Here is a 13,193-nt window from a genome sequence, read left to right as displayed (position 1 = left end):
CAGATTTGCACACCATCATCCCAGAGACTGGAAGTAGGAATTTCATGCAATGTTGGATCCTATTACAATGTAGGAAATGAAAACAGGGAAGCTTTGTGTTTAAAAACAGCTTTCAGGAGGACAGAAAACATTACAGCAGGAAGGTTCATAGTGGTCAGTGCTACCTCAAATACAGAATAAGGAACAAACAGCAAAACATTAACATTGAGCAGATTGATTACAAGGTGAAAGAAATGGCTATTTCCATTGGTTTGCTGCAACAACTTCATTACAAGAAATACATTTCTATCTTTATAAAATTGATTATTTTTATGGAATAAAAAACAGATGAAAAGTATAGTCTAATTCTCACCACAAAGACAAATCACAGAACTTAATTTTGTAGTTTAAGATTGACCAAAAATGTTCATACTGTTCATATCCTAAAAATCACAGGAAGACCTTCTCTGATCACCCTACAGTAATAGAGTAAAATTACATATTATACACTGATAACATAAAATCGAGTCATCTCAAATCTGTAGGAAAATACAAACAAACAATGACAAATAAGCATTCTTGCTATATTATTAATATAAAGTAATCATGCATAAAAATATGTATCTTCCAAGTAAATATATAATTTTTTCTCTGTTAAAATTTTAAAGTGCATCTAAAAGCTTCTAAAGAAATCTTTACACTTTAAAAATAGATGAAGGTGAACAGCAATTCAGAAATTATAGGTAACTCCTGTTGACAAAGAAGTAAGAAGTTCTAAATGTTATTCCAATATCTTCAGCTTTCCTAAAGTAGTGATATTTTGGATGGGCAACACTGGCAAACACTGACTGGACCAAATGACTGTTTCATAGAATCACAAAATCCTGTGGGTTGCAAGGGACCTTAAAAGGTCATCTGGTTCAACCTGCTCCTAGCAGGGTCAATATTGGTTACTCAGGGCTTTGTGCAGGAGGTTCCTCCTGGTGTGATGTCTGCACTGAGCCTCATTGCACTGTCTGCCTGTGCTCACAGTGGAAAACCTGGGCAATGCACCTAGTTAGGTGGCCTTGAGGAACTCATTTCACATAACTTCACAATTTCCAGTCTTATCATGTTAATTACCAAACTAAAATATTGACAGAGTAGATAAGAGAATTAGCTAGCATATTAAGGCTCACTGACAAATCCACTTGTAATAGCAACTTCAGAGGAATTTTGCCTGCATGCATAAGTGACCAGTTTGAGCTACACTGTGCACAGGCACCCAGTAAATAGCTGCCTTTCCTGGGGCATAGGCACCATTCCCAGAAGCGCTCCCTTCTTGAGGAAACACTTCCCAGAATGGCAGCAATGGTGCTGGAAGTGCCAGCCTGCCCCCCAGCCCCCCCCAGCAAATGCTTTCCTGTGAAGGGGTGTTCTACCTGCAGAGTTCTCAACACCAATCTGTAAAGTGACAGTTTCCAAACTATTTGTCAAGCTTTTTTACTACTTTCCACAAAATAGCTCCAGAATGCTGCTGCCACTCTCTCCATAAATATCACACATGAGCAGCACCTGATGCTGTGGAGCTACAGCTACAAGTCCTTAGCAAGAAGCTCGATTTCATCCAGCAGGAAGTCCATGTCCTCCCGGCTAACCTGTGGGCTGATAACCACCTGGCGGAAGAAGTTGACTTTGCCCCAGTGAGGCTGGTACCCGAGCATCATGCTGCCCTTCTTCATCATCCTCTCCTTAATTACAGGAGCAACCTGAAAGTAGAGACAAAAAAAAAAGGTTTGATGTCACACTCAGAAATAGAGCCTGTTTGGGCAGGAAGTGCATTTTGTGACTTTTCTGAGCTGAGTTTTGCAGTCCTTGCCTGACTTCCCCACTGCCTGCCCCAAGGAAAGCCAAGCTCAAACCTGCAGGTTTAAAGCACTGAGACCCCTGTGTTCTGTAGTTCCTGAAAGAATTGGAGCAAGATCTAAACCCTGGTGCTTGAGGGGTTCGTCAGTGACATGGGAAAGGCTGGGTTAAGGTCTCTAGTCTTCCTGCTTTAGATCAAAAGTTTGAACTCAGGAAGAACATCAGCTGCAGCTAGTTAAAGGCAGGGTTTGTCTCCTTGTGCTAACCAGGCTAAGCATGACTTCTTGCCCTTGATGACCCTACTCCAGCACATCTGCAAAGCAGCTGTCCCCAGAGGACATTCTGCATTGAGCCCCTGTGAAACTCAAGTTGCCAAAGAACTCAGTGTGATGCAATATTAAAGACAGGGCCTGATCCTGGCGTGTAAGATTTCATCTCGTAGATCTATGACGTGAGTGGCTTTTGGTGACACCAGTCTTGTGTTGCATGGGATGAAATCTCACTGCAGAAAGAAACCCATGAGTGAGACTGGCAGAGTCAGGTCCTTATAGCAGAGCATTTGATCTCCTCCCAGCAGGGCTCTTAACTTGGACCAATCAATCTTGTGTACAGCTTAAAGCATGAGAGTAGCTCTGCATTGTCATGCTTGAAATAGGTCATGAGCTTAAATGCATTCCTGGACTATTCCTTGGAAGGCAGAACTAAGTATTTTGACAGGAGTATTTTTTAAAAGATCTTGCATTTTAATATATTAGTAATAACACCAAGGTATTTCAGAAGAGTGAGTTCCTCTCCTTCTCTTTGTGATGGTTTGACTTTGAACTAAGAAAATAGGTGAAATAGAAAGCAAGGTGACCTAACCTTGCTTTCTGCAATTTATTTCAGCTCTGAAACTTTGTGCCTGATTTGCAAAAGAAAAATGATGATGCTGAACTTATCTAATAGCTTCATTTTTAAAATACATATTTCAGTAGTCTTTTTTGCTTATATAGAAAAACATAAACTTCTCAATACTAACAGCCTAGCTTTACTAGTGGCCAAGTCCCCTGAGAATGGGTCACAGCAGCAGAGGAGCAGCTGCCATTTCCTCAGAACAATGTCCCAACAGCATAGATGTGAACTGCAACTAGTTACTTCTACATGTATTCCTCTAGTTTGCTTGTGGGAGTAGTGTGCAAATAAATTTAATGTAATTTATTTCTTAAAAAATAAAATAAAATCCTCTCCACTTCAGACCAAACATATTCCAAAGTACACCTACACCAGCTGTGTCCTGACATTACCTTGACAGTATGACATGGTGCCCCAGAGGTGGTGTGCTGGGCACCATGTACACACAGAAAAGAAAAAATTCCTCCACCTCTGTCCCTGACAGAGCCCCCAGGTGACTTCTGCTCATGGAATAAAGACACTACAAGTGCAAGGGGAGAAGTGAATTCTTCTTAATACACTTTCTCAGGCTCTTCTTTAAGATTCAAATCCCTATGGCAGCTTTTAGCCTTTATTGATGTTCCATCACAGTTATTTCATCTTTTGTATCACACTATTGATTCTTTTCATCCCAACACCTGGTGCTCCATAATCCATCATCCCAAAATGTGCAGTAGTGCAAACAGAGGCCATGAAAACAAAAACATTTACAGCTTCAGTAATTTGAGGACTGTAAATATACTACATTTCTGTAGGTCTTCTCTCTTGGAAGGGAAAGGTAGAAAAACCTCACTTTCATGATCTCATTCATCCTCCATGCTAATGAATCTATACTCTTAATTTGAAGTGTGCTCATCGCTTTTTGAAAGCAAAACAAACTCTTCCTACATAAATAAAACAAAACAAAAAATTTATTTATAAGCTTTTGATGGCATTGGTTTTGGAAAGACTTTCCATCACATATTTTGCATGCTCTTCTTGCTAAAGTGGTGCCGTCAGTGTAACAAAACTGTCAAGGATCCTCTCCACAGAAAACAATAAGGAACAGAATCTATGTTTAAATGTTTAAGCACATGTATCATTTAATGCTTCTTTTGTGAGACCTGCATGCTGAGGCTTGGACTTGAGTGGCACAGGGTATGACTGCTAACAGAAGGGAAAGTCAGCTACCACTTTGCAGCAGAAAAAATAGACCTGTAAGAAACTAATTGCCTAGTGAGGAGTTCAATGAGTTTAATTTTCACTGAAGTCAATGAGAAATGAAGATGCTCCAATATCAGAAAGAGCTGCGCAGCCCCATTCAGGATAGGGTCCTTGGAAAGCAATTTAGTGAGAGTGAGATTGCTTCACCAGTCCAATTATTTTCTTACAGAACTTTGTTCAAATTGCAAATCTAATTCTTTATGTGACCCATCTGTGGAGCAGTCTCAGAATTTTAAGTGTAATATATCCTAAACCTGAAGGTCTCTTCTCTTCTTTACTCCCCTCACCTCTTCCTTCCCACTGCTAGCCTCCCCTGCCAATCTGCCCTGGGGATTATTGTTTCAAACACTCACTACAGCAGAATAAAAGCTATCAGACAGGTTCTTCCACCTCGTGATGTGGGGAGGAGGTGCCATGGATGCAAGGCCATTCTACACCAGTTTCCCACACTGCACTGTGCAGCCAGAGCCCATGGAGCTTTTCCTAAGGATTGATGGGTGCATCACAGTCTGTCTGTGCAGAGCTACACAGCAGCTGTAACAGCTCACACTTCCCTTACTCCTGATAGCAGAGCTTTTTAAAACAGAACAAAGATTGCAGAGTAGTTTAGCTCCTTCTCTACCTATTTGAGTGACAGGGTAATCTCTTTTCCCACTCTCAGCCAGCACTCAGCCCCACTACCAACAAGAAAAAGTTTTAGCTCTAAACTTTAAGCTGTCTCTATCAAGAGCCCAGACCGCAGCTGATCCTCATACATATTTACATGGAAGATGCCAGTGCTTCTTCCCAGCATATACACAGACAGAGCAGTATGATAAGCAGCTGGGATCAGCTTAGACACTACAGCTGAAGTATCTAGTGCACCACAGGGACCAGAAGAGCAACAGATGTCTTTCTCCACATCTCAAGTATCCTTGAGAAAAGGGATTCTGCACAGTCACACCACAGCACAACATTTTTTTGCATTTAAACCACTGTGTCCTACTAATCAATGACATTTAATCCAAATTTCTCCAACACTTTAAGAATTTCCATCAGGCTCAGGTTATAACAGCATAGCAAACTTCAGCAACCACCATTCCAGTCTGACTCAACAAAAGGATTGAGCACGTTCTCACCAGGACAATCCCATACCCAGCGTCTCCAAGAGTTAGTTCCCAAATTTGGACCATAAAAAACTATTCAGAGGACTTGATGAAAGTCCTATTTGAGAAAATTTTTTCTTCCAAATAGCAAAGCCTCCAAAACCATTCTCACCTTGGTCAAGCTATACAAGCCTTGTTCTTAAGCCAAGAACAGCCTTCTAGCATATGGGTTTGTTGTGCAAAGGGAAACTGGCAGAGCAGCTCTGTTAAATAGGTAATATTCTCAGTCCATTAGTCATGGTACAGTATGCTTTGGAATTCATTCCCCATTAGCTGCCTTTTGGTGAACATTATGGACATTTCTAGATTTTATTCTAATAACAAAACAAAAAAGAAAAATCACAATAAGATAAAAAAGTACTTAATTTTTTCAAAGCACATAATCTCATTGACTTCTAAAATACATACCCCACTATCACCAGTTTGTAGTTCAAGTTGTACACTTGGTCCAAAATAGCAGATACCTTCTGATGTGAAAGAACAGAACAGAGTAGTCTGGCTCCTTTGTTCATACAAGATAAATGCACCGAGCCCCCAGCCCCAACTGCGCTGGTGCTGCTGCATATGGATAGCTAAATAAGTTGTCCTAAAGAGAAGCAGAATTCCCCAAAATATGCTATCTTGTTGGGGTTTTTTGTTTGTTTTTGGGTTTTTTTGCTGAAGCAAAGAAATCAGCACCTACTGGTTTTAATTAACCCCCTGCTTTTCTACGCTAATGTTGTCCCTGGCAATTGCAATTAACAGATATGCTGAAAGTGCAAGAAAGCTCAGGCTGGACAACTGCAGACTGGCTTGCTGATAATGGAAGATTATGTCCAACTTAATTATAAATTTCTTTCTCTGGGACCCTCCTTTAATCTCTAAGTGACCTCATTTTGGACCTAATTGAGTATTTTCAAACTGTCCCATCACAAATTACATTCCCTGCCCCTGACACATCTGTTACCTGGATGCCACCGGGTACTGCCCTCACTCTCACAGACTCCAGCTGGATTTGTCTAGTCATGTTACATATCACAACAGTTTTTTCCAAACTGTAGGCTAGAGGCTATAAGCTTTAAAAACAACACCATGTTTTGGTTTTTTTATTTAAACACTAAGGCAAAAGGAGTGAGTTGCAAAATTTCTAACAATGCTGGGTAAAAGTATTCTGCTAAGCAATGATTTTAGGAAAATGTGTTGCTTTAGGGGAGGGAAAAAAATGTGAATTTGAAAACTAGCCTAAGATATATTCAGCCAGAAAAATGAAGAAACCAGAAAAAACTAAACCTTTTCTAAACTTTGGAAACAAACAAATTTTGAGTATTTGTTTCAAAATACTGTTTTCAATTAAAACTTAAATTCAATTGAAAATTGACCCATTTTTACTAAACCCGTAGAAAAGGACTGAGAAAATTTAAACTATGTAAATTGCTCCATTTAGCTTGCCTGAAAACAACTTCTGATCAACTAAAACCAAGAATTTCTTCCAGTTTCTCAATTCAGTGGCCAAGCAAAAAAGAAATTCATTATTTTTACAACCGTAAGCATGTGGGATCAAAAGTGCTGATGCTGCTTAAATAAAACATTTGTAGAATTATTGTCCTTTGGAAAAGAGAAGAAATTATGAGAAAACTCGTAGGACTGCCCACTCTGTTGGCCAAACCTGACTGGACTTCCCATGTGAACAGCTTTGAGTAGTGTGGATGAGTCTAAATGTGCTGACCCAGCAAGGACTACAAAGAGAGAATGCCTACAAAAACTGGTGTTAATATTGGCAACTGCTATCAGAAACGTTTTTCCAAATCTTTTGAACAGTTCCCAGGTGGCTGAGCATCTCTGCAGCATAAAGCTGAAGAGTTACTCCAGTTGCTGGCAGCAGTAACTCCCAGTCACGGGACCCATTCTGCTTCCCCTGATATTAATTTCCAAAATGCCACAGACTTCAATGGAAACAGAATACAATTATCTAAATTTCCTGCTTAAGCCTCTGCTTCAGGTAGCAGTTTGCAAACAGCCTTCAGCTTTTTCTACAGAAAGCCACATTCACAGTAAATCAATAACCTTTCTAGGGATCCATAAAAGCGGGCTAGACAGCTTTGGAAGAACAGGAGCACATTAGCAGCTCAAACTATTTCTCTTCCTCAAATACAGCCTTGATTAAATTTTCCAAGGTACAGAATACCACATGAGGAACTGGCTGAAGATTCATAGCTAAAAGACAAAAAAGCCGCCCTTTTGACAAAATGGAAAGATCACATTCTCACGATTTCACAGATATGGGAAACACATTTTGTGTCCTTGTCTAAATTGTTCCTTGCAGTGGAAGACAAGTTTATACAGAACAGTCCCTCTCATCTGACCACAAAAATCTATTTTGTCTCCCCCAGAAGGGCCAAATTTTCATTTGCAAGTTCATAATTTTTACTTAAAAGGCAACTATTGGCTGTTCAAAGTCTGACAAGTTATTCTTCCTGCTAGAAATGACCAGTTTGAATTCAAGCATTTTCATAACAAAACAACCCTTGTACAGCAATTGCTACCAAAAAAACCCAAAAAAGAGTCAATAAAACCCCAATTTATGAATTATTTGGACAAAATCTTGAAGTTTTACATAATGGGCTATGAATTTCAGGGGTTTTTCACAATGCAGATTCTTATCTTGCTTAAATGATAGAATAGGGGTTTGAAGTACTTGATACAGATCCCACAAATAGAACTGGTCCCAAACCCTGCCAGAGGCTGTTTGGACAAATGACTACATCTCTTTTGGGTAACATGCCTCTTTTTTCCTATATAACCCTTCATTCCAGTGAAGTCTTTATGTGGTCATACATTGGTAAGGATTGGTCTCTCAAGTAACAAGCCATAGGACAACAGGAAATGGCCTCAAGTTTTACCAGAGGAGGTTTAGATGGGATATATTGGAAAACTTCTTCACTGAAAGGATTTTCAGTCTGCCCAGGGAAGTGATTGAATCACTGTCCCTGGGTGTATTTAAAAGCCATGTAGATGGTTTAGTGATGGACTTGGCAGTGTGGGGTTAATGGTTGAGCTCAATGACCTAAAAGGCCTTTTCCAACCTAAATGATGCCATGATTCTCTGATTCTATCTTTTGCAAATGGCCAACCCAGTATACCCTGATGCAAGTGGGCAGAGCATTCACAAGGTATGATATATGCATTTTATAATTTCTGCATTAAGCAGGTCTCACAAACACCTGCCACAACATGCCTGCTGCATTTCCCAGCGTGGCTGCAGAAGATAAGCTTGATATCAATTATACCAGTCAGTATCAAGTAACAACAGTAGCTGACATTTTAATATCCATCACTGGATTCAATACAAATGAACAAAACACTTTTCTTGGTTGGCTGTAATCACAAAACTAGCTAAATACTATAAATATTTGGAAATAATAGTGCTTTCATCATATTTTAACGCTGAGAAAGTATATTCCCCACTGTTAAATATCTTTTCTTGCCTTTTGCTGCAACATCAGTTGCTGGCTTTAAAACAGGCTTTTCCCTCCTGGTGATAATTAAAAACAAACTCAGACCATTTTTCAGCTGTCACAGCAACCAGGACAATCGAAATACCAAATATTTGCACACCCAATCACAGCTTTGTTCCTGTAGCCAAGGCTCTCTGTAAAACCCAAACATGTTTTTCTTTTGTCTAGAATTTGTTCTGGGCCCACATCCCTAAACCACTAATAATTTATTGCCTTACACTATTGCGCCAGTGTTCCCTTGTGCCACACCACGCAACAAAAGCAGAAATAAGTGCATTTGTCAAAACAGCAGGAACCACTTCCACGTTCTTTGGGCTACTAACATTCCAAAGAACAGATGCTGCTGCATTTTTGTCCCGGAACCAACATTCTCTGTGCACCTTCAACTCACACTCAGGGCTGCACAGTATGTCCAAACTACCATATACTGCACATCATCTTCCCATCCACTGATTTTTGCCAGAGGACTTGTTGTGAATCCCACAAATCCTGGAAAACTACCTGAATCATAGGAGAAGGTGGGCTGGCTTCAGATTTTGATTGTCTTCAATGACTTCTTTAGGCTGGTCATTTATAAAGAGATTTATATATAAAGAGGCAAGAGAAAATAGCCTTCAGGCAAAGTATTGGCCTCTGAAAAGGAGGAGCCAGGACAAACAGCCCCCAGAACAGAATCAACACTTGAACATGTTTGTATGTGTTTTTATTTACAGCTAAAGAGTACATTGGTGAGCAACATGGTTTTCCTGGTGTATAGTCCCTTGTCTGGTTCTGTCTGAGCACATGTGGTTTTTTCAAGACAATTCACATGGAATTCTTATTATTTTTCTGTCATTTCTGTGTTGCTTTACCAAGATCTTATTAACAAGCCACGTAGAAAGTGCAGACATTAAGAAAACACCAGCAGCTAGCACACAACACTATGATTCCAGTGTTCTGATCTGTTCAAAAGAGTTGAGCACTGCAGGTTTTATAAAATTATTTTAAAAGCTTTTGCAGCTTACATGAGGCTTTTTGTGCACCATTTTATTAAGTTCCCATTTTAGTGACTAGGATTACCAGTCTTTCAACCCTGCCAAAGCTTCTCTTCTCCATCCAGGATGGAAGGGCAGCATGTTGTCTTGAAAGCAAGAATAACAAAAAAACCCTTATCCTTTTTGATTTGCATGTACAGGGCTTAGATTCCCTTCTACTCCATTGAGGGAATAAAGAAATCATAGTGCAATGTGAATGTCTGGGGCTGGGAGAAACACTTTACAACAGGAGATGGTTGCATTATGGGGTGACACAAGTTCAGAAACTCAACGTGCTTCTTGTGTAGAAAAAGGAATGTCACTTCAGAAACTTGGAATTATTCCCCACTGTTAGGATCTCATTTACTATTTGCACAAGTCAGCTTCTGGTATAAGATATCAGCACCTTCTTTATTTTCAGTGCAGTAAGAATTACAGACCAGCAATGCATATTCTTTAACCAGATCTAAAGAAAAATGGGTGTTTCAACAAAATTAGGTAACTTTCATACCTTCTTTTTTTCTCCCTAAAGTCATCATACTGACTTTCTCAGAGACTGCATATAATTCCTTGGGAAGCATGAGGGGATGGTGTCTACCATGACCCAAAATGCTTACACAAAAAGCAAGGTAGTTGTCTAAATTAACAATTGGGTAGTCACCTAATTTAACAAAGTAAATGATCCCATTTGCTCCTCCCCACAGTGAGATACAAGACCAATAACTGTTAGTGATCAAAACTGTTTTTCTACCTGAGACTCCTTTTTGTGAAGCCTGATATGGATATGAAATAAAAGCCACCAAGCCATGTCAAAGTCAACACAACATTTTTGTATATCTTGCCCCCAGAAAATGTTCACTTCAGCTCAGCCTTGCTCCTCTCCCCACTCCCAGTGAGCTGTTTTATCTTTTTTTTTTTTTAATCCCCAACTGAAACCCAACATATGTTACAAACCTCTGTGATTAATGCATGGACAACCAGGAAACTGAAAGAACAAAGCAGGATCTCTAGGGTGTCAAAATGCGCAATTCTATTGCAGTCTGAAAGGGTGAAAAATGAAAGGAAAATAATGATTTGCACCTATGAGTATTTGCAAACTAAAGACTCAGAGTGGAGGTAATGATGATTAATAACAGTCTGAGGTAAGTAGAACTAGACTGCAGTCAATCCCTGGATAATTTAAGGTCAGTTGAAGGGGGAGCAGCAGACTGGGCACAAAATTTAGAATCCATTTTCCAAGGATTTGTTACCTCAGAGGAATATACAAAATAAAAGATCTGCTAACCTTGGGTCTAAACCCTTAGAGACATAGATATATCTCAGTATTCAGAGGCACAGATGAAATTTTCTAGTTCTGTACACCAAATTGCTCTGAGGGCCTTATTCTTTCACCAGTCTGACCAGGTATTCCCTGCTTACCATGGCAAATGACCCAATTTCCCTTAGTGCCACATCTACCTATAAATCACACACAATCAGAAAGAAAATAAAAGCAGGCTAAAGTACTTGCATGTTTTTGCCAGGGTTCTGCACCAGCATAGATAATCTTACAGAGAAGGAGAGAGAGCAAGAACAATGTTTGGAGCTTTAAAAGCAATTATGATCTGCTACAAAAAACTTATCCATTAAAGTATGATAGGTTTCACTTCCTTTATTGTAAAAGTTCTGCAGAACTCAATAAATACAAATAATCATCCTACAAAAATTTAGAAGTTTTCTGAATAGTCAGTGTATTTGGAAAAGGTTCTCCACATTAATCAACATTCACCTACAGAACTCTGCCATTGAAATCACAGGGAGTTTTATAGCTAAATTCACCTGTGATGAAGTTAGACTAACCCATGTTTCCTTATAAATATTACCCATTAAATTATCTATTAAATTTGAAAGGAAGGTCTGAATATCTGCTGAATGGATATCAGTCTCAAGGATTTTCAAAACTAGTTTAGAGGCATGCTTCTCAGTTATAATGTTTTTAGACTTGTAGATATTTCTAACCATACTGAACCCTTCAGAGAGTAACAAGAAATCCCTCCCTTGTATGTATGAAAAAGAAACATATTGCATCTCTTTCCTCTTGAAACTCTTACAGCTAGAAAGGAATCTGTACTTAAATATCTGAAGCACAAAATGAAATCCAAAGTCCTAGAAACAACTTTGTATCTTACTACACATGAAGGAGCAGGATTTTCATCCCACTCATCCCCAAAAATATTTTTGACATCACTCACACCACACAAGTGTAAAGACTGTTTAATCACACAGATGATGCAAGCTGTACACCTTTTCTGTAGCATTAATAGGAATTTTTTTTTCTGAACATTTCTGAAATTTCTTATGAAACAACAGCAAGGAAGGACAGTTTTATGTGAAGAAAGGACAGTTTAGGGCCCAGACCTTTTTACTTCTATCTGCAAATTCAATGTTTACCTGCAGTTCCTGAAAGAAGTGTTTGATGCAGCAGGAGAGAAGTGCAGCTCCCCTCTCCTCCTAGTGAAGTTGGTGATAGGAAACAGAAGAGTGCTAATGTAATAAATAGATACTAATTTAAGTGGACACAAGCTTAAGATTTATTGACCTGAGAGCTAGAGGTCAATATTTATTCAGAGAACAATAAATCTTTATACTTCTTTCTAACAGATGTTAATCCAATGTATTATTAAATCCATCCTATTAAAGTTAATTAGACTGTGTGTCCTCTTGAGCCTTGTTGCCAATAGTCATTAGTATTGCCTGGGTCATTATTACTGTGCTTTGATAATTAAATCATATAATATTCTATAAAATTAAATATATGTGGATAGAAATATTTATTTTTCTCTATCATGACTACATTGTTGTGCATTTCATTAGGTTCTCCCTCATGCTGCTATAGACCTTTCTTACATTCTTCTGCCAGGACCAGCAAAGCTAAGGAATCAAAAGCCATTTTGAACAATGCCATTTTTTAAACTTTTTCATTTGTCTTAAAACCTGATGCTCTTAAAGCCACAACAATCTACTTGTCATGCTCTCGGAAGGTAAGAAGGAGAGACACAAATCAGTAAGTAGCTACTGCTAGGGCAACGAAAAAGAGAAAAGGAAAAGGAGACATACCCCTAAGTATAAGTGAAAAATTCCTTCTATTTTAGTTTTACAGTGCTTTCCATCCTCACAGTTCAATGTACTTCTTAGATAAGAAGAAATACTATTATCTCCACTTTAATCTCTGAAAGGAACTGAGTCACACAGAAAGGAAATAATGACTGAGACCTTAATCACAACACTATGCCAAAGCTAGAGTCATCAGGTACATTAGTGAGGAGGACAGGGTATTTTTACTGCAAATTGGCCTTGCAAATATGCATGCAGAATGCGCATAAACTCATCCAGTTTGGGTCAAAGAGGTTTCCTTCCTGGAGGAGCCTCAGCTGAACAGCAGCAGCAGGATGTGATGCAGAGTGCCCCCCTTGCAGTGCAGATGCCAGCTCTGCCAGGGGGTAGAGCTCCACAGGGCACACCCAGGACTGCTGTGGGCTTCACTCTTGGGGAAGGCTTAATGAGGGATCACAGAAAATCAAATCCTGGTCACTCCATCATACCGC

At 39.2% G+C, this 13,193-nt stretch overlaps 1 protein-coding gene across 1 annotated transcript in view; it reads right to left on the bottom strand.

Annotated features, from left to right (window-relative positions):
* Positions 1–1,553: 1,553 nt before the first annotated feature.
* Positions 1,554–13,193, bottom strand: part of GADL1 (glutamate decarboxylase like 1) — a gene marked incomplete at both ends in the record, with an annotated part of 75,684 nt that continues 64,044 nt past the window's right edge. Inside the window, one exon of the mRNA XM_084220123.1 lies at positions 1,554–1,727. Coding sequence (XP_084076249.1) covers positions 1,554–1,727 — 174 coding nt within the window. The remainder of the gene's footprint in view (positions 1,728–13,193) is intronic.

This window comes from Fringilla coelebs (assembly GCF_963513975.1).
Source record: "Fringilla coelebs genome assembly, chromosome: 1".
Classification (NCBI taxonomy): Eukaryota; Metazoa; Chordata; class Aves; order Passeriformes; family Fringillidae; genus Fringilla; species Fringilla coelebs.
The sequence above is the reverse complement of the archived record's forward strand: the minus strand, read 5'-3'. Positions and strand labels throughout refer to the sequence as shown.